At 38.0% G+C, this 27,799-nt stretch overlaps 1 protein-coding gene across 1 annotated transcript in view; it reads right to left on the minus strand.

Annotated features, from left to right (window-relative positions):
* The window catches only part of LOC139736353 (oxysterol-binding protein-related protein 1-like), a 105,638-nt gene that overhangs the window by 24,640 nt on the left and 53,199 nt on the right, over positions 1 to 27,799 (minus strand). Inside the window, 1 exon segment of the mRNA XM_071647109.1 lies at positions 10,973 to 11,183. Coding sequence (XP_071503210.1) covers positions 10,973 to 11,183 — 211 coding nt within the window.

Here is a 27,799-nt window from a genome sequence, read left to right on the forward strand (position 1 = left end):
ATTACAGCTTGATCGTCACATTGACATTATTTTACCGACACGGCAGTTCTTTTCACTGTCGGGATACTGTTTTACGGAAATTAGTTCTTAATCTGGTATATAATGGTACATACACCTACAGAATATTTACCACGCCTCGACGGGCAACTCATTCCGTGTGTAAGTATAAAGGACGCCCAAGGTTGTATTAAACGATGTGCAATTTCGTTCCTGATCTCCCTATCATTACAGTACAGGAGTATCGGCTGGTGCTAAAATACCGTTGCAATCCCAAGAAAACCGCTGGATTTTACGTTTAATTGGTTAGGCTTTTAGGGGAGATTGCCTGTACATACCACTTTGGAAGACAGGAAAGCAAATTCTTCTCAAATCAGTAGTAACCTGTGATATATTCCCAACAATTCCATTTCAAACACGCTGTTGTTTTCCCTGCAGGCTATTAACAGCATATATTATAACAATATGAAGAGAAACGCGTACACTAACACACTAGTTGATGAGAACAACTGTAATCAAGTCAGTCTGCAAGAATCTGTGAACAGTCTATTGCAGAAGAAGTCTACTCAGTATGTGTCCAATGCGAGGTGCGCAATAACCACGTGCTGTCATTCAACATGTGCGTGCCTGGGAAGAACGCAACTTTCATGTTCAGCTCTCACGGCACGGTGTCATGTAAGATGTTCTTTGAGTGGTGGGAGACCGACGTGCAATCAACAGGTTACGACGCGAAATGTTCAGTTGTTTTCTTCTCTATTTTTTATTATTTTTTTTTTTGAGAAGCACAGCGGGTGTTTTCAAACACACTATGTTAGGTTGGTTTTCGAGGGGTGGGGGTGGTGGAGGGGAGGCGTAGTACAAGACTTTGAGCAAGGAGATGCTACATCTTTCAGTTTTTTTCTCGGGATCCGCAGATTGCTGTAATTATAATTATGGGATATTACACGATGAGAGTTGAATTAAAACACGCAAGTAAACATATGCCCACATACACGCACTGACATAAACACGATATAGTTTTGACGAAATGAAATATACTGGTGATCTGTAATTTTCTTAAAATTCAATGATAAAAAAAATCCTTCCATCTGCCACGTTTCCCTCTCTTCTACATCGCCATTAGGATCAAATTTCAGGATCAAATTTGATCATTTCTTTTTCTGTTGTAATTGTCAAATACTAGTACATGTACATGTATTGCTCTTTATGATAAACTAACTTACAACTTGGATGGAATTGCCGAATAACCAACCGTTTGACCTTTTTTATTTTCGGTTAAATTACGAATGCTATTACCAGCAAAGAATAAGGGGAAAAAAACATTGACGACAGTAAAATAAAAGCGAAGAGCTGATTGTGCATATGCAGTCTCTTCGGATAGAAGAAACTTGACCCCCCCCCCCCCCCACACACACACACACACACACACACACACACACACACACACACACACACTTGTGGGCATTTCCACAAAAACAGTTGCCAGACTCCAGGAGCTAGACGAAAGAATGCGCGCACTTCTGGTAATAAACAGCGTATTACATAGCCTGGAAATATCGATCGAACAACGATCAGCTTGTAATTGGCAAAGATCATGATTCTAAGCAACACATCATGATTGTGTATAGCCTTTCTTTTGGCCCATACTAGACAACATCGAACAGTCGATTATATATACTTGACTACCAGTATTTTTAATGCTCACTGAACTATAAAAGGGATTGATTAATCACTCAATCAAAAATGGAATTACAGAAATATTACTAGTATGAAGGGTCTCGTATGCCGAGACAAATTCTCTACGAGAATGTTATGCAGCCGCATGCTTATTGAGAGCTACATGTACCCGATTAGACAGCAAAATCATGACAATTTCATGCCCCTCAAAACTGCGTATCCTTATTCAAAGTTCGAAGGAACTTCACCTGTGAAAAAAAAAAAAAATATATATATATAATTATATATATATATATATATATACTGTAAATTTCCACTAAATTTTACTTAGATATTTTGGCTAGCAACTTTCGTTCGGGGTTTTTCTTTTCTTCATTCTCATTTTTATTTCTTTGCTCGTAAAAGACTTCTTGATTTCTTCAACTAAGTCATGAGGGGCATTCGATCCATCGAACTTGCAATAACCTCATTCCTTTGAATTGAGTGAAACCACGTGTTTCGTACGGGTACTGTTCGTTATTCCGAAGGTTCGTTATTCCGAAGGTTCGTTAATCCGAAACACGCAAATTCCCTATACCTAGAGGCTCGTTAATCCGAAAATGAAAAAGGGTTCGTTAATCCGAAAATGAAATTCGGAGCAACGAACCTTCGGAATAACGAATCATCGGACTAAAGAGCCTTCGGAATAACGAACCTTCGGAATAACGAGCTGTAAATGTTTCGTACTTCGGCACATCCACGCAAAGCGTGGCGTTTAGCGATCATGCATGCATGTGGCAGACTTTCAGATTATAGTTAGGGGAAAAGAAACTGGAATAATATACTTCGGAAATGGTGATGTTTAAAGTTAAAGCTTGACACGCATGTCTATGTTTTATAGTAAACGATAATTAAAAATACCCAACAAAGTTTTGCATTCGCTCTCACAAAAGCTCGCTTGAGAAGTTCAAAGTATCCCCCTCCCCTGAAAGGCAGTTGGAGTTTCCGCACCCCCCCCCCCCTTCCGAAGCTTTTGGAAATCAGATATTGCGTCCTTGGTATAACATAAAGCAATCAATGAACGCTGAACATGGGAATCTTTATTCTTTAGGGCAAAATACGAATTTTGGAGCTGCTGAGTACGTCCCTACTAATTTCTGCTTACGAGCACATAATTCTGTGAGGAATTCAAAGTTGTATTTGATGAAAATTTGTTTTGAATTACGAACCTTCGGAATAACGAACATCATCCCATTTTGACTGGAAGGGACTGGCATTTGTTTTTACCGTTTGGAACTGCAGATCGGTCTGTAAAGAAAGAGTAAAATATGGCCACCACGTACTAGTATTTTGCGGAATTCTATCCGGACTCTTTGTAGAGTTTTCAGACAGTTCATTATTCCACGGGGAAAGGTTCGATAAAGGGATGGTACAGTTTTGTTTGAGATGGGACTAGATGTTTTTTTTTTCTTTTAGACGAGACATCTCTAATGAAATAATAGAGAACACATAATTCTATGAGGAATTCAAAGTTTATTGATGAAAATTGTTTTTTAAATGGCTGAGATATCAGGGAGGTGGAATAAAGCAGTTCAATAAAAGTTAGACCCACTTTGACGATCGTTTGTTTTACACTGTTTTTATATCAGCCATTTCAAAACAGATTTTCCTAAAATGAATGTTCAATTCCTCTTAGAATTGTATGTTCTTCAACATTTCATAAAGGTTGTTTGTGAGTATATTGCTATGAAAAAAAAATGATGATGAGAAGGGGCTGATATGACAAGGGGAACACGCAGCCCATTATTTCAAAGAGGATGATCAGGATCAGCAGGCCTGTAGCGGGGGTGGAAGTAGGGTGCGTATACATTATACGCCACCCCCCAAAAATAAATACATTGTAAATAAATAAATAAATAGATATGAAATAAAAGTCTGGAAGGTCCACTTTTTCAAAAAAATACCGTAAGACATATTTATAAGCCTCATCTGTATGCACTACTCCAATGTCCAATGTCTCGTTGGATGACCCCGACACTTGACCACTCGGTACCCCTCACCTTACCTTCGCACACAAGTGTGGAATAATGAAGTAACCTATATACAAGAAGCAGAAATTATTTTTTTCTTCATCATCACAGTTTCGTAAGAAGGGAGAGGAAGAGGAAAAAAATGAAAATAATAATGATGAAATCAATTCCACATATTCAGATTACGATTATATTCCAGTTCGTCTCTTGGTGTATATTGTGTATTCGTGTGTGAATTTACGCCTGCCGACTGTATAGTTCGTTATTCCGAAGGTCCGTTATTCAGAAGGTAATTCTTTAGTCCGAAGGTTCGTTATTCCGAAGGTTCGATAATCCGAAAAAGTGATAAGATTTGTTATTCCGAAGGTTCATTAATCCGAAAATGAAATAAGGTTCGTTAATCAGAAAATAAAACAAAGCTCGTTATCCCGAAGGAATTTCGTTTTCGGATAAACGGACATTCAGAACAACGAACCCTATTTCATTTTCGGATTAACGAGCCTTCGGAATAACAAACCTTCGTAATACCGCCACAAATGTTCGGATTAACGAACCCTTTTTCATTTTCATCAATTCCACAAATAGAGATTACGATTGTATTCCAGTTTGTGAATCGTGTGTTCTTGTGTTTGTAATTATGTGTTTACATGCGCCTCAACATAACACCATTTTTTTCAACATATACATATGGTTACAATTCGTTTTCCGAAGGTTCTTTAGTCCGAAGATTCGTTGTTCCGAAGATTCGTTGTTCCGAAGATTAGTTATTCCAAAGGTTCGTTCTTCCGAAGGTTCATTAATCCGAAAATGAAATAAGGTTCGTTAATCCGAAAATGAAATAAAAGCTCGTTATTCCGAAGGTTCGTTACGGACCCTATTTCATTTTCGGATCAACGGACCTTCGGAATAACGAACCCTATTTCATTTTTGGAATACCGAACCTTCGAAATAACGCCACAAATGTTCGGATTAACGAACCTTCGAAATAACGAACAGTACTCTTATATATATATATATATATATATTATTATTATTATTATTATGAACTACCAAACGAACCATCAGAAAATCGAACCTTCATTTCGGATTGGCAAACCTTCGGAGAATTTAATAGGCCATATCATTCATCATTTTCGGATTCACGAACCTTTGGAATAAAGCACTTTCAGAGCAACACGCTCTAAAACCACTCTTTTTATTCGGGCATTGGGAGAAAGTTCAGAAAAGAAAAATCTTTGAAGTATAAGAAATCAGTTTCATTCTTATTCGACACTATCGATGATTTCTAGGCGTGGTGTTCATTTTCCGACAAAAAAAAAAAGAAGAAGAAGAAGGAGGTTCGTTATGCCGATGGTTCGTTATTGCAAATCCGATACACGCAGATTCCCACTGCCGACTATAGAAGTTTGTCAATCCGAAAATAATCAGCAAGGTTCGTTTATCCGACTAGTGGCATTATTCCGAAGTTTCGTTTCTCTGGAAATGAAATAAGATTCGTTGATCAGAGAATGAAAACAAAACTTTTTCTGATAAACGAACTTGCAGTGTACCGAATCAATTTTCGTTATCAAATGAACGAACCTTCGATCCATTCTTCCTCTCATTTTTTTATATATTTATTTCTTTTTTTATTATCGAACCTTCTGGTTATTAGGGATAATCAAGAAAAGACAAAATCAAAGGCAAGATAAGTTAACTACATGGTTCGACATAGTTTACTTTTTATCGAGGAGTATTCATATAGCAGTGAGTGATACCTATAATACAAGGAGGTGTAGAAAACGTGGAGGTATAATAGTAACAAATAAGTACACATATCTTTTGGTTTAGAATGGTTGATTTCTTTCAGGCACGGTATGCATTATTCCGTTGAAAGGAAATTCTGATGTTTCGTTATTTCGGGTGCATGTACGTCACGATACCGACACCCACGAGTCATATTTACATAATATACAGTCCAGGAGTCATATAACCTCACGAGTCATACAGCCCTGAGTTCGACATAGATGATGTCCACTGGCGGGGGAGGGAAAATACCGAATGTTCCATCCAAAGGGTTTGAAATGCTATTGAGGGAGGTTATAAGTGCCGAGACGAAGTCGAGGAACTTACAGCAAAAAAGGCCTACGAGACCGACACATTTATTTAAATCCCGTGTTGTATATCCATCGAACTCGTGGGCTGTTTTTATTTATGTCGAATTCGTGAGCCGTTTTTACCGAGTGTCGAACTCATGAACTTCATTTGCCTAGCGTCGAACTCGTGGGCTCTATGACTCGTGACCTGTATGACTCATGGACCTGTTTTCAATGTCGAACTCGTGGGCTGTATGAGTCGTGGGTGTCGGTCTCGTAGGATGACCCCGTTATTTCGAATCTGAAACACGCAAAATCTCCAGATGTTTGTTAAAGAAAATGTAAGGATTCGTTAATACGAATATCAATGTGGCATTATCCCCAGGGTTTGTAAATCTGAGAAAAAGTTTGTTAATCTTAGAACGAACTCTCATGTATAGGTCTGCGTGGTACGAAACTTATGGCCTATTAGTTTCGGGATTGCGGAATCTTCAGAATTACACATTGTGTTTCGCTTTCGAATCAACAAACCTTCAAAATTACTTAACTTTTCTTCTTCTTTTTTCATATTTGGTAAAGCGAACCTTCGGATACCGAAACTTTTTTTTCTCTCTTTCATTTCTTTTTCTTTATAAAAAAACAAACAAAAACAAAACTAAAAACTTCGGATTGTGAACTGTGAGAAACGAACAGTTACTGTTGTTTTTCCCCGATCAGTGGTGATAATTCAGGTAAGATATAATTTAGTAGAAAAGAAAATAAGGCACACAAAAAAAAAACCAAGTTATTTGAATCCTGACATCAATTACTGTTTTTCTTTTTACCGATAAATGAAAGATCATACAGATAAGAAATGAGAGGAAAAAGAAAAAATAGCCTGTGATAACGAATCGTATTAAATGTTTGACATCCTTGGTCTTCGCCCTCGGTCTTCAACTTGCTTTCCTTACCTGTCCATCCCGGGTCCCCCCAGGCTCCAGACTGTTTATAACCTCCAGGAATGCAACAGTGCGCGCGGTTTCCTTTGTTGAATGCTCTCTATTCTACCGCCCCACCCTTCCCCAAGTCTGGCACCTTGCCATCGTGGGATTTTTCATGTTTTCCTTCTTGGTCAAGTTGGTGTTCACAACTTTGTCTACGTGACTGCGTTCTGTTTTGTTTCTCCGAATTCGCTGCGTGCTCTACAGACACGTGGTGCACAAACAGTGACTGTAGATGGCTGTTTACGAGGGGGGTCACCTATACTCACCTGCAAACAGCTTACGGCGAGCAGAAAACGCCAGTCCTCTGCTGGTGGTTACTTTTACTGCCAAAATATTGGGCTTTGTCACTACGGAATATTATTCACACACAAATTGCAGTGGAATATTCAAGTACATTGTATAACTACTCGTACTTCCGATCATAGCGGTCTCTCGAGTGTTCGTGTTTCATCGAAAAGTAAGTGTTAGAAAGTTGTTGAAACTGCGTAGCAGCGCCTAGACAGTCGTTAGTTTAGGGCTTCCGTATGCTCGATTTTTATGGGTTTATTGATATTGGAGCTCAGGGAAAATGTGGGGGAAAAGGATGACTTCAAAATAATTTGCTTGCCCGATTCGGTCAAGCATATTTTTTTCCTCGTTCCAAAACGCTTGCCCAACTTTACTACTAGTATGAGAAAGTGTGTGATAGATTGCTTCACATGTCATGATCGTACTGTACAAACTCAAAGAAAAAAAAAATACTCGCAATTTTTCTGAAAGTGAGATCGAACAAAAACTTTAAAAAGATAAAATTAGATAAAAAATGTCATGATCGTGCTGGAGAGAGCCCAAAGAATTTGCTAGATTGTATATTTGTAGACAAATCACACGCAGTTTTGCTGAGCATGATTTCGAAAGAATTTGACAAAACTTTGTCATGATCGTGCTGTGACAGAGCTCAAAGAATTCGTAAAGTGCAAACAAGTCAAACGCAGTTTTGCTGACGTTGAGATCGAAAGAAAGTGCATAATGTTTATTAATACGATCGTGAGAACTCAAAAATTGAAACGCACTGTTACTATTAAACCCCGCGTGAAACACACGAGCCGCCCAAATACACTACAACTTGATACATGTAACGAGTGTATCGTGCATGCATCAAACGTTAGAAAGGTTGTGCCACAGAGATATGATCCGATCGACGGGGAAAGGATGTGCGTGCACGTACCACTTCAGTATCTGCTCGTAGTTGCGTGCACACGAAGAATGAATCATGCCCGTCCTACCGCGGCAGGACGATCAGCGTCCTACCGCGTTCCTCCGCACGATTTTTTTCCCCTGCCGCTGCGCGTAGAAAAAAACGTTCAGCGCGTATTACGCGTTCGGCAAATCGTCCTACCGCAAATTTGCGGGATCCCGCGGTAGAACGCTAGTGAGAATAAATATCCCTTCCCTAATCCATTGTCCAATTTTCCTCAATTTTTCACGGATGTTTGCTACTAATGTTGCTGCTTTCACTCAATCCACATTGATATTTTGGCTTTGGTGCCCACCAAGGCAATTTTAAATGAGATGGCCATTTGATCGAATGGTGTATGTATGAGATAATGAACCTGCATTCTTGCTACTGTATCAACGACTGGGAGATATCAATCCTCACATTCGCATTACTCAATAACAATCAAGTTGCGAAATCAATCCTTGTTGCCAGCTGTATGACATTACGAGCTGCCTATAATAAAAGGAATGTCTCGGGGTTCTTTCCTATCAGGTAAATGCACCGCACTGACGCACGCAGTGGGCCGTATACATTTTAATGACACAGTATGCCTCCAAAGTCATCCTCATTTTTTCTTTCTTTTCCTTCTCAAGTCTCCCCTCTTCTCCTATCCCTGTCTACTCTCTTTTCTTTCTCTCTCCTCTCAACTCTTCTTCCTTCTTCTTTCCCTCTCATCTTTTATTCTCTTTTTCTCTCTCTCTTGTTCTACTTTCTTTATTCCCTCTCCCCTCTTTTCATTTTCTCACTTTTCTCTCTTCCCTCTATCCGTCTCTTCTCTTTTATTTTCTTCTTCCTTTCCTCTCCTTTGTTCTTTCTTATTCATCCCTCTCACTCATTTTTCTACCTTATTCTTCTTTTCCCCTTTTCTACTTTTTTCTTCTTTCCAATTCTTTCCCTCTCTTTCCCTCACTCATTTTTCTACTCTCGTTAATATCTTCTCTTCTTTTCTACTTTCTTCTTCTTTTCAATCCTTTCTCTCCATTTCTTCTTCTTTTCCCCTTTTCTTCATTTTTACTTTCATATTTTCCTCTCCTCTCCCCCTTTCCTCATCTCCTCAACTCTGCTCTACTTTTCCTCTTCGCCTCTTCTCCTCCACTCACTCTTCCGCTCCTCAGCCTCACTTTGTCACCTATATCCTCTTCCTCCCTTCCCTCGTTCTCTCTCTCTCACCGTCGTCACCACAGCTGATCCTCTTTCAATATGCATAGAAAAGTCATCCATCATGTCTGCGTCTCATAGTCACTCCAGGCAGAGAGGGGGGCGACGGGGGAAGGCTGAGGAGATTGTTTACGCTCGCATTAAGAAGGCATCCCCCAAGACCCGTGCCTAAACAATCAACAGAGCTAAGACGAGCGCTTCTCTCTGTGGTTGCGCTCCCAGCGGCTAAGGCTAATGGGCTCTCCCATGCAAAAATGAGGCAACAATAGTCAATATTCCCTGAGGAAATTCATCAAAATCATGGAGGACTGTGAGAAATCATGCTGATGTATAATGAATACTATGAGTCTTCAATTTTGAACAATATGGCTTGCATGCAGTTGGATAGAAACGGAAAAACTTTTAAATCACTAAGAACTACTAGAAATATGAGTGCATAATTAGACATGTACACTTCATAGCCTTGAAAAGGATATTGCCTTCTGTAGCCAAATGACTACCTTTTCAGACTCTTGAATGGGCATTTAAAGAATAGGCAGCTATGAAGTGCCAACCTTGGATGAACAATGAGCTTTTGCTATTTGAGTGGATTTCATGGATATATCAATTATAAATGCACGATATGTGCAAGTAGGAAAGATGAATGTTCAATCCTACACACTGTACAGTCATTGTGCCATTCATTCCTCCTGTACCTTTCCATACTCTGTGAACTGAAAGCAACAGGTTACTGTACTACAAACAGCTTGACAGGGCAAAAATGTGATTGAATGTCATGCATTCCAAAAAAAAACAGCATTGGTCATTGGAATGGCATGGCCCACACAAACACAAACACAAACATAAACACACCAAAGAAACGCACAAATACACTCTAAAAGACACACTCACACAGGCACTGACAGACACCCATAGACGCCTTTAAGGCAAGCCTGTACATAATCTCCTCTTCCTGTAATGAGTCCTCAACAGCAGTTTTGAAAAGGTTTTTAAATTAATTATTTATTCAGAACTGCTTTGTCACCCCATCACCATTTCTATGATAGCAATGCACTCAGCAGAGTGGAATATCTTAGTACTCTTTGACTGAACCATGTTCCGTAACAGTTTAACTCACAAGAGACCATTACTCTGCCATACCACTTACTTCTTGTGCAGTATGGTCGGGTTCTGAGTGATAGTCAGAGGATTTAAGTGATGATTTTGCAAAGAATCTGTTGAAGATCCTGTGCACTAAATCCTACCAACTGAAATATGAGCATGCAGAACAAAATATTGTGGGGCTGCCTATTTTTTTTTTCTCACAATGCTTTCATGGGAATAAACAAACAAACAGACAGTAAAAAAAACAAAAAACAGAATATAGAGACAAAGTCAGTAAGCTCCTAAGCAAAAATAATAGTGTTTCAGCGATATTTTCGTCATACATTGCCTCTTCTGGACTAGTGTCTCTTCCATACACTTGAGATGATCATCTTTAAAGGTTTGATTTTAATAGCTAATTGTTTATGGGAGCCAAATTTGCCATGTACAAACTCCAAGAGGAATTATGACATCTCAAAAACAAAGGGCCAAATTCACAAACATACCGGTAGTTCAAACTTAGCCCACTGATTATGCAAATTTTGTTTGCATGTATGACAGATCACGTACAGCAACAGACATCCAATAAAAACCATGTACTGATACGTGTGCATGTGAAAGGCAGACAAATTTGGGGATGGCTTCAGTCCACGGACGAAATTCAAACCATGGATTTGATTTAAATTGTCTTACAGAAATTGCACCAAAGTGTTTATCAACAGGGACGCATACCTTCATCCGGTCAACGGCATCATCCGACATGTTGGCCTTGACGAGGAGGTGCGCGTGCTCGATGTACTCGCAGCACCGCTGCAGAAAGCTGAGGGGCTCGTTGAAGACGACCGGCATCGTGATCTTGGACAGCTCTTTACCGATGCACTGCTTCAGCACTGTCCACAGCGTCACGTGATCTCGTCTGTACATTGGTGCTGGTAGTCGCGCCCTGTTCACGGACAGAGAGAGACACACAAGCGACATACGTTCATGAGAGGGTCTTCGCGCCATCATCCGGTCAACAAATGCCTCCCAACATAGTTAACGCTCAGCATTTCAACAGAGGTACAATGTTATGCAGAAACTATGAACGAGCTTACAATAGAAACGAGATGTTTCTGTGTGGAGTCGCCATCGAGAAAAATTTGCACCTTAACCAGTGTCAGATGCTAAAAAGTGAAAACTAGAAAACAAAATGTCTCTGACAGCTTTCATAGTGGAAACTGAGGATAACTTGGACCGATAACACCGAGGTCACTTTTGAAATGGGACTAGCCTTTAGGTCCCTGTTACATCTTCCATGGTTCATACAATGTTCTTGAACATTTTCAACAGACATACGAGAAAAACATGCTGTAAAAAAACAAACAACAAGCAAGATCCATTTCACTGCCGCATGCAGTTGACTGAAAATGGAAAAACTGGGTACTTACTGGTCCGACAGAGAGGTTGGACCAGTAGAAATGAGTTTAATGTGAAGCCCTGGTTATGCATGCCTTTTCTATGTTATATATTTCCACACCATGTTTTCATAATAGGATTTTTCTGTCACCCTTTACTCTTGAATTTTTTTGATAGTCTGATGAAATTCCCTGAAACTGTTCTGGAGTGTTTAAAGTTTTGTCACAATGAAATCCTGAAATTTACTAGAGTGTGACCTCTGGGCACAAAGACCTTTATAGGCACATAGAGGTCACATGTGTCTTAATCTATTTTAGCCTAGGCATTTTGTTGGCAGCAACAGGGTGTTTCTTACCTTCCAAACTTTTGTACGAGGTTGTAGGGCAACTACCGTGAATTGTTTTGTTAAATCTCTTTTGGTCTCGTCACGCGATACTGAAAGTGCTGCTTATAAAAGTATGCAAATTTGATGATGTAACTCACAATCCAAAATCTTGTCACTTACAGGCAATTGTAACATACTAAATAATTCTATCACAGTGCCATCAATTACAGTATAAAGCTCATTGTGTTGCTTTCAACATGAACTAACCATGGAGGAAGATTTGGCTCTACTAGACAACTATACAGCTCCAGGCATCATGCTGTGAGGGGGCTTCACATCCAAGTTTAATATCAGTTGAGGGTAGGCCCTATGTACATGTACTTGCATCAAGTCATATAAACTGTAGGTTTCCACAAATATGTCATTCATTTCAGCAAGTTTTTAATAGTGTGCAGCCAAGGCAGTTATGACATTAAACAGCATCACACACTTGTAGCGCAATACTGCAAAATCTTGATTCCTATTTCAGTATCAAACCCATGACACAATGACTTCGATCATTTGTCAGATAAGTGTACTGCTGAAGTATACTGCTGATATGTACATTACAGCACTTAGAAGATCCCAAAATAGGCATTGCACTATAAAGTACATTTAATGAAGTAAGGATTGCGGACTTTTGTTTGGCCCAATTTGTACAAGTCGTCTCCTGGTCACTCTGAATCACACACTTAAAGGGAAGATAAACCCCAAGAGCAATGTGGATTGAGTGAAAGCAGCAGCATTAGTAGAACACATCAGTGAAAGTTTGAACAAAATCGGACAATCGATGCAAAAGTTATGAATTTTTAAAGTTTTGGTGTTGGAACCGCTGGATGAGGAGACTACTAGAGGTTATGACGTATGAGTGGACAACAATACCAAGAAAATATAAAGAAAATACTACAAAAATCCATTTTTCATGAAAATTACAAATTCCATCAATTTGATATATGGGCAAGTCCAAGATAAGGTCCCCTCAGAAGGCAAAATTTCATCTTTGCTCAATATTGACATGTTTGGTATCATTTTGAAGCTTATGAGTTGAAGTTTTGATTTCCGTGGAGGAAAAAATGATATTATGTAAATTTATGCAAATTTCAAGGGCTTCATTTGCATAAATGTGAAACACAGCGTTACGTATGGGACATTTATAAAAATTCATATTAATTCAAAGGAAAGCAAATAATATTTGATTAATATGTGGACATAAGAAGTTCATCACATAGTTTAACTTGGTATGAAAATTTCGGGATTATGCAAATGATTATGCAAATTAGCTCGTGTCCTATCATGAGATGTCCCATACGTAACAAAATGAGGTCATTTTTTTAGGTTTTTTCTGAAATTGCTAAGGTTGTTTTAATGCCCTTTTGGAAAGTTCTAATTTATTGTTTAGAGAAATTAAATACCTGAGAAAAAAGAAAAAAAAGTGAAAGAAATATTTTTTATTAGGCATTGAAATAATGTTACGTATGGGACAAATGCGTTACGTATGGGACATCCTCATACATATTGTATGTGAATGCATGTAGCTAGCTGGGAAGGTCTCTCAGTACACAAATGGTCAATCATCCTGAAGAAAGCATCCCAACATTGTAGCTACTTTTTGAGTTATAGACACTTGAAACAATACATTAACTTGACTGAACAATTTTCAGAAAGGGGGAGGGGAAAATGGCAAAATACACAATGAAAAACCAGCATTAAAGGGATGGTATAGTTTTTTGTAGAAATGGGGATTCAGTTTTCAACATTTAAAGAAATGATTGGAAACCAATTATATGAATTACTTAAGAGCATAAAATCCGAAGACTAGAGGAATTCAAAGTTTATGTGATGGAGATCCAATTTGAAATGGTTGTGAAATATATAGAAAAAAAATAAAAAGTAAAATGATTTTTTTTTAAACTGCAAGTGATACACAAATTGTTCTTATTCAGTTTTCAGTATTAGCCACAACAAAATTCATGGGTATACATACTGAGTTGTGACTCGAATCAATGACCTGACTGCTAGACAGACATCATTGTATATCTACTCGATCACTGGGGTTCCACGAAGCAGGTATTGCTTATTTATTAAACTTAATATTTCTTGTGTCAAGTTGTTTTTTATTGAAACTAAATGGCAAACTGCCCTTCATCAATGGAAGTAAACACTTTAAACTATTCAATTTTTCAGTAGTAACTATCCTGATAAAAATAGGGCATACATACTCAGGTTGGTCATAAAGAATATAGAATATGATTGAATGTGATTATGATGGTAAATATCTAGGGAATATTGTTCCCTTGTCAATCTGGATCAGTATTTGAGTAATTTCAACTGATTCCACCTCAATAATTATGCAAAAATCTGTTTAAATGGGTATTTTGCAAAATTATTTTGCAAAATACCCATAAACATGGTTCTCCACACACTAAACGAATGGGGGACAAAGGGCATGCATACCCAGGTTGGTCATAAAAATATAAAAATATGATTGAATATGATTATGATGGTGAATATTTGGGGAATATTGTTTCCTTGACAATCTGGATCAGTATTTGAGTAGTTTCAAGTGATTTTACTTCAATAATTATGCAAAATACCCATAAACATGGTTCTTCACACACTAAATGAATGGGGGACAAACTGTCCCATACGTAACTGTCCCATACGTAACACGTCATGTCTGTCTTTAATTAGAACCTGTAATTAGAGCTTTTTGCCTAATGACATGAAACTTACCTGTGATAATCTTGAGTGTTGTGACTTTCATCACAGTGAGTTACAAGTTGTAGAATGATATACTTTCAGAGAGTTTTGAGGTTGAAAAAAATGTTCAAAAACACAAAAATTTTCTGGTCCCATACGTAACGGCACATATTTTCTCTTCTAGAATATAATTGTCAAGGTCATTTTTCTCAATTTTTTACATGATTATACTTCTTCTAGATATCAATCACCATGATGAAGTTCAATATGATCAAAGGCCATTAACACTATTTTTCAGGTCATAAAAGTCTCTGAATGTCCCATACGTAACGTGCGTGTTATCTTGGACTTGCCCATTTACATATGTTAAGGGTAGCAATTATTCCCCCTGCTTTCTGAAAGCGGTTGGTCCATTGCTCTTTCATAATTCTAGAAAAGTGAATTTTTGTTGAATTTCCTTTATATTTTCTTTGTATTGTTGTCCACTCATACGTCATATCCTCTAGTAGTCTCCTCATCCAGCGGTTCCAACACCAAAACTTTAAAAATTCATAACTTTTGCATCGGTTGTCCGATTTTCCTCAAACTTTCACGGATGTGTTCTACTAATTTTGCTGCTTTCACTAAATCCACATTGCTTTTTGGGTTTACCTTCCCTTTAATACGATGAGCTTCTCCTGCTTTTTTACAAGCACGATGCACAAGGAGTTATTTTCTATAAATACCTGCAACGCTAATCACTGAATGTTTACATCTGTTATCATGATTTACGAGTCTGCAATTATTCAGACTTCGCAAAGACTGATGCACAAATTTAAGAACCACGAGTGTTTGCTGCAAACTCTGGACAGTGTCTTTATGGTGGAAACACGCTATTGCATCCATTAAAAATGCTTAAGTTTTGCCAGATGCCAGGGAAATGAATTCTTCACAAGCGTTGTTAAACCTTCCGAAGGAAATGGACTCATCATCTGGCCCACGAGGGGGACCATCTGACTTTCAGCAACGCCATAGTCTGATTTACAGATGAACCACTATTTTCAAAGTTTATTCATAATCCTTTGCACAGCAATGGCAAATTATGTACAATTATTACGATGGCTAAACTTTGAATCAAGGTAGTCCATAGAAGATCTAAATTTATCTCTCAAAAGTTAGTTGTAATCACCCAATGATCTCTGGTGTACTTTGCAAAATTGTACAGCAGTATACCAGAGTAGTAAAAATATTTTTGACAACAACAACAAAAGAGAGAGAGGAAATTCGAACTTTAAAGCTTCACACTTGTATCATCTTGCAATTGTCACAATTCTTTTTTTTTCAAAATCAAGAGTATGATAATGCAATCTAAGATTTTGTACTTAAACCAACTACTCAGTAGGTTTTGAATGGAGAACTTTATTCTTCACCAGTCAGTTATTTACACTGTGTGCCCTTTAAGCACACAATCCTCAGGTGCGTTCAGCGGTGGTGCTCATGACACTGCAGTTTACAGTACAAATTGTCTGCATAGCCATTTGTTTGTCCATGGCTCTATGTCAAGAAGGCAAAAATGTCAAAAGGCAGTGGGCTAAGATGTGAAAGGCTTGGGTTACAAATCTTGCTTTCTTTCTAGTTCTTTTCTTTTCTTTTTTTAGTACAGACAGTACTGTCTTAGCCTGTTGAAGACTAGTCCAAAGTATACTTGGGCAAGTGCCTATGGGAAACGTGCGTTATAGCAAAATCAGCTCGTCCTTGGGGATTACAAGTGTATATGTTGCATTCCTACTCAACAGATCATCATCCAACTGGTCAAAGACCAAAGACATACAGGCAATTTCTATTTACCATCCATGGGATGTGTGCATTTTGATGACTGCCTGGAAGTGTCGTGTCACCACTCTCAACACCAGTACATGCATGTGCGTGTGCATGAGTGTCGAAAGAGTATGTTTGTTTGTCCGTGTGTGTTCCTCACAAGTACATGCATACAAAATAAATGCTGATTTTGTTTGAATAGCCAAACCACTTCAAGGCTTTTAGTTTTATGCAATTACTACTTATTTACGATTCACAAAGTTTACTGACCATCAGTATTAAGGGAAGGGATATTTATTCTCACTAGCGTTCTACCGCAGGAGGACGCATGGAACGCTCGAGGACGATTTTACGCGTATATAGGCGCATCTGACATGATGTGCGCGCTGGTGATTTTTTTCTGTAAGAGAGACATCGTCCTACCGCGGTAGGACGACTGGCGTCCCTCCGCGTTCTACCGCCACATTTTTGGTCACGTCTCATGCTTTGTGCGTGTGTGTGGGAGCCCGGTTTGGTTGTACGCCGTGTGATCCCAATCAACAGAAGTGAGAATTCGAGCAGCAACGCAACCAACGAGAGCCAGAAGCTGGGTGTACTACGATGCGTATGGCGATTTTTATAACGTAAAGACTAGAATTACACGGCTTGAAATCGTTTGTGGGCACCGTTTGTGGCCGTATGGATGCCAGTTTAATCACAAACGAGGTGGAAAAATATCGTCGAGCAACCTTCAAGCTGAGACACTATTCTATCGGGATCACTCAAAAAATAAAGTGTAGGCCCTAATTTACATCCAAGGATGAAGTAATTATGATAAAGTAGGTCTACTAGTAGTACCTGAATCCTGATTTAACGACAGTGAAATGAGCTATATAATGTGACATGACAATTCGCGAGTCTTGTGTTGATATAAATGAACGAAATCACTGAAAAAAAAATATCTACACGTGACTCATAGTATTCTTTGTCAGGCAATTGAATAGCGAGAGTGCAACGTTTGACATGTTAAAATGTCAATGGGAAAAGTGAGCTTCAAATATGGAAGCTCCTTTGTTAAGAAAAAAAAAACCGACAAAACAAAACACAAGTCACAAAAAGGACATCGTGAAGCTACATTTTGACAACTGTTATGATTATTTACATACGGCATGTGCCACGGTCACACACCTTGCTTAGACGTAAATTTTGGTGGATGAATTTCACTTCTGATGAACGAATGTAATATCATGTCTTTCTTTTAGTTTGTAGATTGTATTTTGTACATTGTTATTACAGCTTGATCGTCACATTGACATTATTTTACCGACACGGCAGTTCTTTTCACTGTCGGGATACTGTTTTACGGAAATTAGTTCTTAATCTGGTACATTAATGGTACATTCACCTACAGAATATTTACCACGCCTCGACGGGCGACTCATTCCGTGTGTAAGGACGCCCAAGGTTGTATTAAACGATGTGCAATTTCGTTCCTGATCTCCCTAACAGTACAGGAGTATCGGCTGGTGCTAAAATACCGTTGCAATCCCAAGAAAACCGCTGGATTTTACGTTAAATTGGTTAGGCTTTTAGGGGAGATTTTGCCTGTACATACCACTTTGGAAGACAGGAAAGCTAATTCTTCTCAAATCAGTAGTAACCTGTGATATATTCCCAACAATTCCATTTCAAACACGCTGTTGTTTTCCCTGCAGGCTATTAACAGCATGCATAACATTAACAATATGAAGAGAAACGCGTACACTAGTTGAAAGATTGAGAACAACTGTAATCAAGTCAGTCTGCAAGAATCTCATAGTGAACAGTCTATTGCGGAAGAAAGTCTACTCAGTATGTGTCCAATGCGAGGTGCGCAATAACCACGTGCTGTCATTCAACATGTGCGTGCCTGGGAAGAACGCAACTTTCATGTTCAGCTCCCACGGTGTCATGTAAGATGTTCTTTGTGTGGTGGGAGACCGGCGTGCAATCAACACGTTACGACGCGAAATGTACAGTTGTTTTCTTCTCTATTTTTTATTTTTTTTTTTTTTTGAGAAGCACAGCGGTGTTTTCAAACACGTTAGGTTGGTTTTCGAGGGGTGGGGGTGGTGGAGGGGGAGGCGTAGTACAAAGACTTTGAGCAAGGAGATGCTACATCTTTCAGTTTTTTCTCGGGATGCGCAGATTGCTGTAATTATAATTAGGTGATCCGAGTATCCTCTCGGATCACCTTCTGTATCTGTACTGATTCTTTGTTCTTCTTTTTCTTCTTCTTCTTTATTTCTCCTCAAAAGTTGTGCAGAGGTTAGCTCAGAAAGTGCATTGCCTCTCAATGTCAGACTTATACCATATATGTATCATGTCGCAAAGACGACAGCGCAAGTAAAATCATAGTGATCAGTCGACCGTGACGTCACTATGACGTCATTATATGAAAACACATTTTCATGCATATCTCATTAATGGAATGGAATATTTCAATGAAATTTACGTCACATATATTTCAAGTCAAGCGCATTCTACTCATATTCTCAAAATTCATTTTTATCTCAAAACGCGCGCGTACGCGCGCGTTGAAATATTTGTATGCTCAAATCCAGCTCAAATTTTTTTTGCACACGTTTCAGACCATTTGGAGCATTTTTTGAAAAATTGAAAAAATTGGACGGACGCGTACGCGCGCGCACATATACGCACGCACAGCTAATATGAAATAGAAATTTTCAATTTTTTCACACGGATCGGATGTCCGAAATTTCAAGGAATATTTCTACCAAGTTTCAAGTCGATCCGATTCAATATGACGTCATACGGGCCCGTCAAATTCAAAATTCCGCGCGTGCGTCAATGGGGATACACAGTGCAACTATGCCAAAAAACCGCCAATTTTAAATCGGATTTTACTCGTCAGGATGGACGGTGACCCCCCATTTTCTTTACATATTCTGAAAGGTGATGAGTTGTACATGTCATTTCATGGGCTGGCTATGCTGATAAAATGATTAAAAGATATCAAATTTCTTAATAAAGTAAAAAAAGTAGATTTTCAAAATGACGTCATCAAATTTCAAGTTTACTCGAGCGTATCTCACTAATCCTTTGCCAATTTTCACCCAAATTTCAATATGTTGTAGCTTATGAAATGTTCTTTCATAAATGTAATTAAACAATTTTGATTTGATGACGACATCACCTCGAAAAAATGGATTGAAGGTAACCTTGTCAAATTTGACCAGTTTACGTGTAATCTCTATGGGAGTGCAATTTTTATGGAAATGAAAATTGACATGACTATCTTTATCGAGCACTAGCTCACTTATGCTTCGTGAATTTCTCTAAGATTTTAATATGTTGTAGCTGAGATGTAGGGCTATCGTAAGTGTGGCCTTCGTTTTTTCATACGTTGTCGGGATCACATGAAAAAACTTGGTTGAAATTAAAATTTATCTTCGATGTATTGAAATATTTCTTTCTTTTTGCAACTTTCTTTGCAATAACTCAAGAAAAACAGCCCCTATCACCTTCATATTTTGCACATGTTTAGTTCATGTCACGAAAATTATTTCATAAAATTACAACTACTTGATCAGACGCCATCTTGGGTATGTAAATTAGGGTCAAAGGTCATAGATGTTTCATCCTGTATCTTGGTGAATACATGTCCTATCTTTCCCATATTTTGCACACGTAAAGACCATGTTACAGGGATCATTTCATAAAATAACCACTTTTTGCTCAGATGCCATCTTGTCTGTGCAAAGTGGGGTCAAAGGTCATATGTACTTCTTTTTCTATCTTTGCTATGACGTGTTATCTCTATGGGAGGGAATTTTTTAGATGTGAAAATTGACATGACTCTCTTTATCGAGCACTATCTTACTTATGCTTCGGTGAATTTCTCTCAGATTTTAATATGTTGTAGCTGAGACTTTGCAGTATCAGGACTCGAATCATTGATTAAAAAAAAGATCGGATCACCTTAATTTGTCAGTGATGACAAATTACAATCTCTAGTTCTTCTTCTTCTTTATTTCTCCTCAAAAGTTGTGCAGAGGTTAGCTCAGAAAGTGCATTGCCTCTCAATGTCAGACTTATACCATATATGTATCATGTCGCAAAGACGACAGCGCAAGTAAAATCATAGTGATCAGTCAACCGTGACGTCACTATGACGTCATTATATGAAAACACATTTTCATGCATATCTCATTAATGGAATGGAATATTTCAATGAAATTTACGTCACATATATTTCAAGTCAAGCGCATTTTACTCATATTCTCAAAATTCATTTTTATCTCAAAACGCGCGCGTACGCGCGCGTTGAAATATTTGTATGCTCAAATCCAGCTCAAATTTTTTTTGCACACGTTTCAGACCATTTGGAGCATTTTTTGAAAAATTGAAAAAATTGGACGGACGCGTACGCGCGCGCACATATACGCACGCACAGCTAATATGAAATAGAAATTTTCAATTTTTTCACACGGATCGGATGTCCGAAATTTCAAGGAATATTTCTACCAAGTTTCAAGTCGATCCGATTCAATATGACGTCATACGGGCCCGTCAAATTCAAAATTCCGCGCGTGCGTCAATGGGGATACACAGTGCAACTATGCCAAAAAACCGCCAATTTTAAATCGGATTTTACTCGTCAGGATGGACGGTGACCCCCCATTTTCTTTACATATTCTGAAAGGTGATGAGTTGTACATGTCATTTCATGGGCTGGCTATGCTGATAAAATGATTAAAAGATATCAAATTTCTTAATAAAGTAAAAAAAGCAGATTTTCAAAATGACGTCATCAAATTTCAAGTTTACTCGAGCGTATCTCACTAATCCTTTGCCAATTTTCACCCAAATTTCAATATTTGTAGCTTATGAAATGTTCTTTCATAAATGTGATTAAACAATTTTGATTTGATGACGACATCACCTCGAAAAAATGGATTGAAGGTAACCTTGTCAAATTTGACCAGTTTACGTGTAATCTCTATGGGAGTGCAATTTTTATGGAAATGAAAATTGACATGACTATCTTTATCGAGCACTAGCTCACTTATGCTTCGGTGAATTTCTCTAAGATTTTAATATGTTGTAGCTGAGATGTAGGGCTATCGTAAGTGTGCCCTTCGTTTTTTCATACGTTGTCGGGATCACGTGAAAAAACTTGGTTGAAATTAAAATTTATCTTCGATGTATTGAAATATTTCTTTCTTTTTGCAACTTTCTTTGCAATAACTCAAGAAAAACAGCCCCTATCACCTTCATATTTTGCACATGTTTAGTTCATGTCACGAAAATTATTTCATAAAATTACAACTACTTGATCAGACGCCATCTTGGGTATGTAAATTAGGGTCAAAGGTCATAGATGTTTCATCCTGTATCTTGGTGAATACATGTCCTATCTTTCCCATATTTTGCACACGTAAAGACCATGTTACAGGGATCATTTCATAAAATAACCACTTTTTGCTCAGATGCCATCTTGTCTGTGCAAAGTGGGGTCAAAGGTCATATGTACTTCTTTTTCTATCTTTGCTATGACGTGTTATCTCTATGGGAGGGAATTTTTTAGATGTGAAAATTGACATGACTCTCTTTATCGAGCACTATCTTACTTATGCTTCGGTGAATTTCTCTCAGATTTTAATATGTTGTAGCTGAGACTTTGCAGTATCAGGACTCGAATCATTGATTAAAAAAAAGATCGGATCACCTTAATTTGTCAGTAATGACAAATTACAATCTCTAAGTAGGTGATCCGAGTATCCTCTCGGATCACCTTCTGTATCTGTACTGATTCTTTGTTAGGTGATCCGAGTATCCTCTCGGATCACCTATTGTATCTGTACGGATTCTTTCTTCTTCTTCTTCTTCTTCTTCTTTCTTTATTTCTCCCCAAAAGTTGTGCAGAGGTTAGCTCAGAAAGTACTATGCCTATCAAGTTCAAACTTATACCATGTATGTATCGTGTCCCAAAAACGGCAATCGAACTAAAATCAAAGTGATCAGTCGACCGTGACGTCACTATGACGTCATTATATGAAAACACATTCTCAATCATATCTCATTAATGGAATGGATTTTTTCAATGAAATTTACGTCACATATATTTCAAGTCAAGCGCATTCTACTCATATTCTCAAAATTCACATTTTCTCTTGGTACGTGCGCGTACGCGCGCGTTGAAATATTTGTATGCTCAAATCGAGCTCAAATTTTTTTGCACACGTTTCAGACCATTTAGAGCATTTTTTGAAAAATTGAAAAAATCGGACGGACGCGTACGCGCGCGCGCATATACGCACGCACAGCTCATATGCAATAGAAATTTTCAATTTTTTCACACGGATCGGATGTCCGAAATTTCAAGGAATATTTCTACCAAGTTTCAAGTCGATCCGACTCAATATGACGTCATACGGGCCCGTCAAATTCAAAATTCCGCGCGTGCGTCAATGGGGATACACAGTGCAACTATGCCAAAAAACCGCCAATTTTAAATTGGATTTTACTCGTCAGGATGGACGGTGACCCCCCATTTTCTTTACATATTCTGAAAGGTGATGAGTTGTACATGTCATTTCATGGGCTGGCTATGCTGATAAAATGATTAAAAGATATCAAATTTCTTAATAAAGTAAAAAAAGTAAATTTTCAAAATGTCGTCATCAAATTTCAAGTTCACTCGAGCGTATCTCACTAATCCTTTGCCAATTTTCACCCAAATTTCAATATGTTGTAGCTTATGAAATGTTCTTTCATTAATGTAATTAAACAATTTTGATTTGATGACGACATCACCTCGAAAAAATGGATTGAAGGTAACCTTGTCAAATTTGACCAGTTTACGTGTAATCTCTATGGGAGTGCAATTTTTATGGAAATGAAAATTGACATGACTATCTTTATCGAGCACTAGCTCACTTATGCTTCGGTGAATTTCTCTAAGATTTTAATATGTTGTAGCTGAGATGTAGGGCTATCGTAAGTGTGCCCTTCGTTTTTTCATACGTTGTCGGGATTACGTGAAAAAACTTGGTTGAAATTAAAGTTTATCTTCGATGTATTGAAATATTTCTTTCTTTTTGCAACTTTCTTTGCAATAACTCAAGAAAAACAGCCCCTATCAACTTCATATTTTGCACATGTTTAGTTCATGTCACGAAAATTATTTCATAAAATTACAACTACTTGATCAGACGCCATCTTGGGTATGTAAATTAGGGTCAAAGGTCATAGATGTTTCATCCTGTATCTTGGTGAATACATGTCCTATCTTTCCCATATTTTGCACACGTAAAGAGCATGTTACAGGGATCATTTCATAAAATAACCACTTTTTGCTCAGATGCCATCTTGTCTGTGCAAAATGGGGTCAAAGGTCATAACTATGTACTTCTTTTTCTATCTTTGCTATGACGTGTTATCTCTATGGGAGGGAATTTTTTAGATGTGAAAATTGACATGACTCTCTTTATCGAGCACTATCTTACTTATGCTTCGGTGAATTTCTGTCAGATTTTAATATGTTGTAGCTGAGACTTTGCAGTATCAGGACTCGAATCATTGATTAAAAAAAAGATCGGATCACCTTAATTTGTCAGTGATGACAAATTACAATCTCTAGTTATTTATGGGATATTACACGATGAGAGTTGAATTAAAACACGCAAGTAAACATATGCCCACATACACGCACTGACATAAACACAAAAACACGATATAGTTTTGACGAAATGAAATATACTGGTGATCTGTCATTTTCTTAAAATTCAATGATAAAAAAAATCCTTCCATCTGCCACGTTTCCCTCTCTTCTCCATCTCCATTAGGATCAAATTTCAGGATCAAATTTGATCATTTCTTTCACTGTTGTAATTGTCAAATACTAGTACATGTACATATATTGCTCTTTATGATAAACTAACTTACAACTTGGATGGAATTGCCGAATAACCAACCGTTTGACCTTTTTTATTTTCGGTTAAATTACGAATGCTATTACCAGCAAAGAATAAGGGGAAAAACATTGACGACAGTAAAATAAAAGCGAAGAGCTGATTGTGCGTATGCAGTCTCTTCGGATAGAAGAAACTTGACCCCCCCCCCCCCCAACACACACACACACACACACACACTTGTGGGCATTTCCACAAAAACAGTTGCCAGACTCCAGGTGCTAGACGAAAGAATGCGCGCACTCCTGGTAATAAACAGCGTATTACATAGCCTGGAAATATCGATCGAACAACGATCAGCTTGTAATTGGCAAAGATCATGATTCTAAGCAACACATCATGATTGTGTTTAGCCTTTCTTTTGGCCCATACTAGACAACATCCAACAGTCGATTATATATACTTGAATACCAGTATTTTTAATGCTTACTGAACTATAAAAGGGATTGATTAATCACTCAATCAAAAATGGAATTACAGAAATATTATTAGTATGAAGGGTCTCGTATGCCGAGACAAATTTACTACGAGAATGTTATGCAGCCGCATGCTTATTGAGAGCTACATGTACCCGATTAGACAGCAAAATCATGACAATTTCATGCCCCTCAAAACTGCGTATCCCTATTCAAAGTTCGAAGGAACTTCACCTGTGAAAAAAAAAAAAATATATATATATATATATATAATTATATATATGTATACTGTAAATTTCCACTAAATTTTACTTAGATATTTTGGCTAGCAACTTTCGTTCGGGGTTTTTCTTTTCTTCATTCTCATTTTTATTTCTTTGCTCGTAAAAGACTTCTTGATTTCTTCAACTAAGTCATGAGGGGCATTCGATCCATCGAACTTGCAATAACCTCATTCCTTTGAATTGAGTAAAACCACGTGTTTCGTACGGGTGCTGTTCGTTATTCCGAAGGTTCGTTATTCCGAAGGTTCATTAATCCGAAACACGCAAATTCCCTATACCTAGAGGCTCGTTAATCCGAAAATGAAAAAGGGTTCGTTAATCCGAACATTAATTGTGGCGTTATTTCGAAGATTCGTTAATCCGAAAATGAAATTCGGAGCAACGAACCTTCGGAATAACGAATCTTCGGACTAAAGAGCCTTCGGAATAACGAACCTTCGAAATAACGAGCTGTAACCGTTTCGTACTTCGGCACATCCACGCAAAGCGTGGCGTTTAGCGATCATGCATGTGGCAGACTTTCAGATTATAGTTAGGGGAAAAGAAACTGGAATATACTTTGGAAATGGTGATGTTTAAAGTTAAAACTTGACACGCATGTCTGTGCTTTATAGTAAACGATAATTAAACTTACCCAACAAAGTTTTGCATTCGTTCTCACAAAAGCTCGCTTGAGAAGATCAAAGTATCCCCCTCCCCTGAAAGGCAGTTAGAGTTTCCGCACCCCCCCCCCCCCCCTTCCGAAGCTATTGGAGATCAGATATTGCGTCCTTGGTATAACATAAAGCAATCAATGAACGCTGAACATAGGAATCTTTATTCTTAGGGCAAAATACGAATTTTGGAGCTGCTGAGTACGTCCCTACTAATTTCTGCTTACGAGCACATAGTCATATGTAATTCTGTGAGGAATTCAAAGTTGTATCTGATGAAAATTTGTTTTGAATTACGAACCTTCGGAATAACGAACATCATCCCATTTTGACTGGAAGGGACTGGCATTTTTTTTTTTTTTTTTTTTGGAATTGCAGATCGGTCTGTAAAAGATATCAGGGAGGTGGAATAAAGCAGTTCAATAAAAGTTAGACCCACTTTGACGATCGTTTCTTTTACACTGTTTTTATATCAGCCATTTCAAAACAGATTTTCCTCAAATGAATGTTCAATTCCTCTTAGAATTGTATGTTCTTCAACATTTCATAAAGGTTGTTTGTGAGTATCTTGCTATGAAAAAAAATCACCCAATATATTATACCACTCCTTTAATCGAATTAAAATAAACTTATACAGCAGTGAATAACCTGCGGCGAAGACGGGGGGGGGGGGGGGGGGGGGGGGGGGTCATCGTTATATATTATGATGATGAGAAGGGGCTGATTATGACAAGGGGAACACGCAGCCCATTATTTCAAAGAGGATGATCAGGATCAGCAGGCCCGTAGCGGGGTGGAAGTAGGGTGCGTATATACGCCACCCCCAAAAAATAAATACATTGTAAATAAATAAATAAATATAAAATAAAAGTCTGGAAGGTCCACTTTTTCAAAAAATACCGTAAGACATATTTATAAGCCTCATCTGTATGCACTACTCCAATGTCCAATGTCTCGCTGGATGACCCCGACACTTGACCACTCGGTACCCCTCACCTTACCTTCGCACACAAGTGTGGAATAATAAAGTAACCTATATACAAGAAGCAGAAATTGTTTTTTTTTTCTTCATCATCACAGTTTCGTAAGAAGGGAGAGGAAGAGGAAAAAATGAAAATAATGATGATAAAATCAATTCCACATATTCAGATTACGATTATATTCCAGTTCGTCTCTTGGTGTATATCGTGTATTCGTGTGTGAATTTACGCCTGCCGATTGTAGTTCGTTATTCCGAAGGTCCGTTATTTCGAAGGTTCTTTAGTCCGAAGGTTCGTTATTCCGAAGGTTCGATAATCCGAAAAAGTGATAAGGTTTGTTATTCCGAAGGTTCATTAATCCGAAAATGAAATAAGGTTCGTTAATCAGAAAATAAAACAAAGCTCGTTATCCCGAAGGAATTTCATTTTCGGATTAACGAACCTTCGGAATAACGAACCTTCGTAATACCGCCACAAAAAATGTTCGGATTAACGAACCCTTTTCATTTTCGGATTCTCTAGGTATTATAGGGAATTTGTGTGTTTCGGATTAACGAACCTTCTGTCAGCTTTAAACGGGTATGTGCTTGATTCTGTGTAGGTGCGTGTTTTCATTTAATTTTCATTTCTTGATATCTCCATTTTTTTAAAACTGTTTGTAATGGAGTATACGCTGATGAAAACATTATCAAGTCGCGACTCGACCACTCACCTATCATCTTAACCCATCTCCGCACTCACGTACTCTCTAAAAAAAAATCGAGTGAAAATATTCACTCTTAAAGGAGTGAATACAAAAAAAGAGTGAATTTAGTGTGAAATTGGATTGAATTTTGAGTGAAAATGTTCATTTTCACTCATTTTGGAGTGACCTCAGGGATCACTCGAAGAATTTGGAGTGATCCCTGCTGAGGTCACTCTAAAACGAGTGAAAATGAACATTTTTACTCAAAATTCACTCTTTTTTGTATTCACTCCTTTAAGTGTGAATATTTTCACTCGATTTTTTTTTAGA

The sequence above is a fragment of the Diadema antillarum genome, unplaced genomic scaffold, assembly GCF_040938485.1.
Source record: "Diadema antillarum isolate AM-2024a unplaced genomic scaffold, OU_Dant_1.0 seq00000637_RagTag, whole genome shotgun sequence".
NCBI classification, from domain to species: Eukaryota; Metazoa; Echinodermata; class Echinoidea; order Diadematoida; family Diadematidae; genus Diadema; species Diadema antillarum.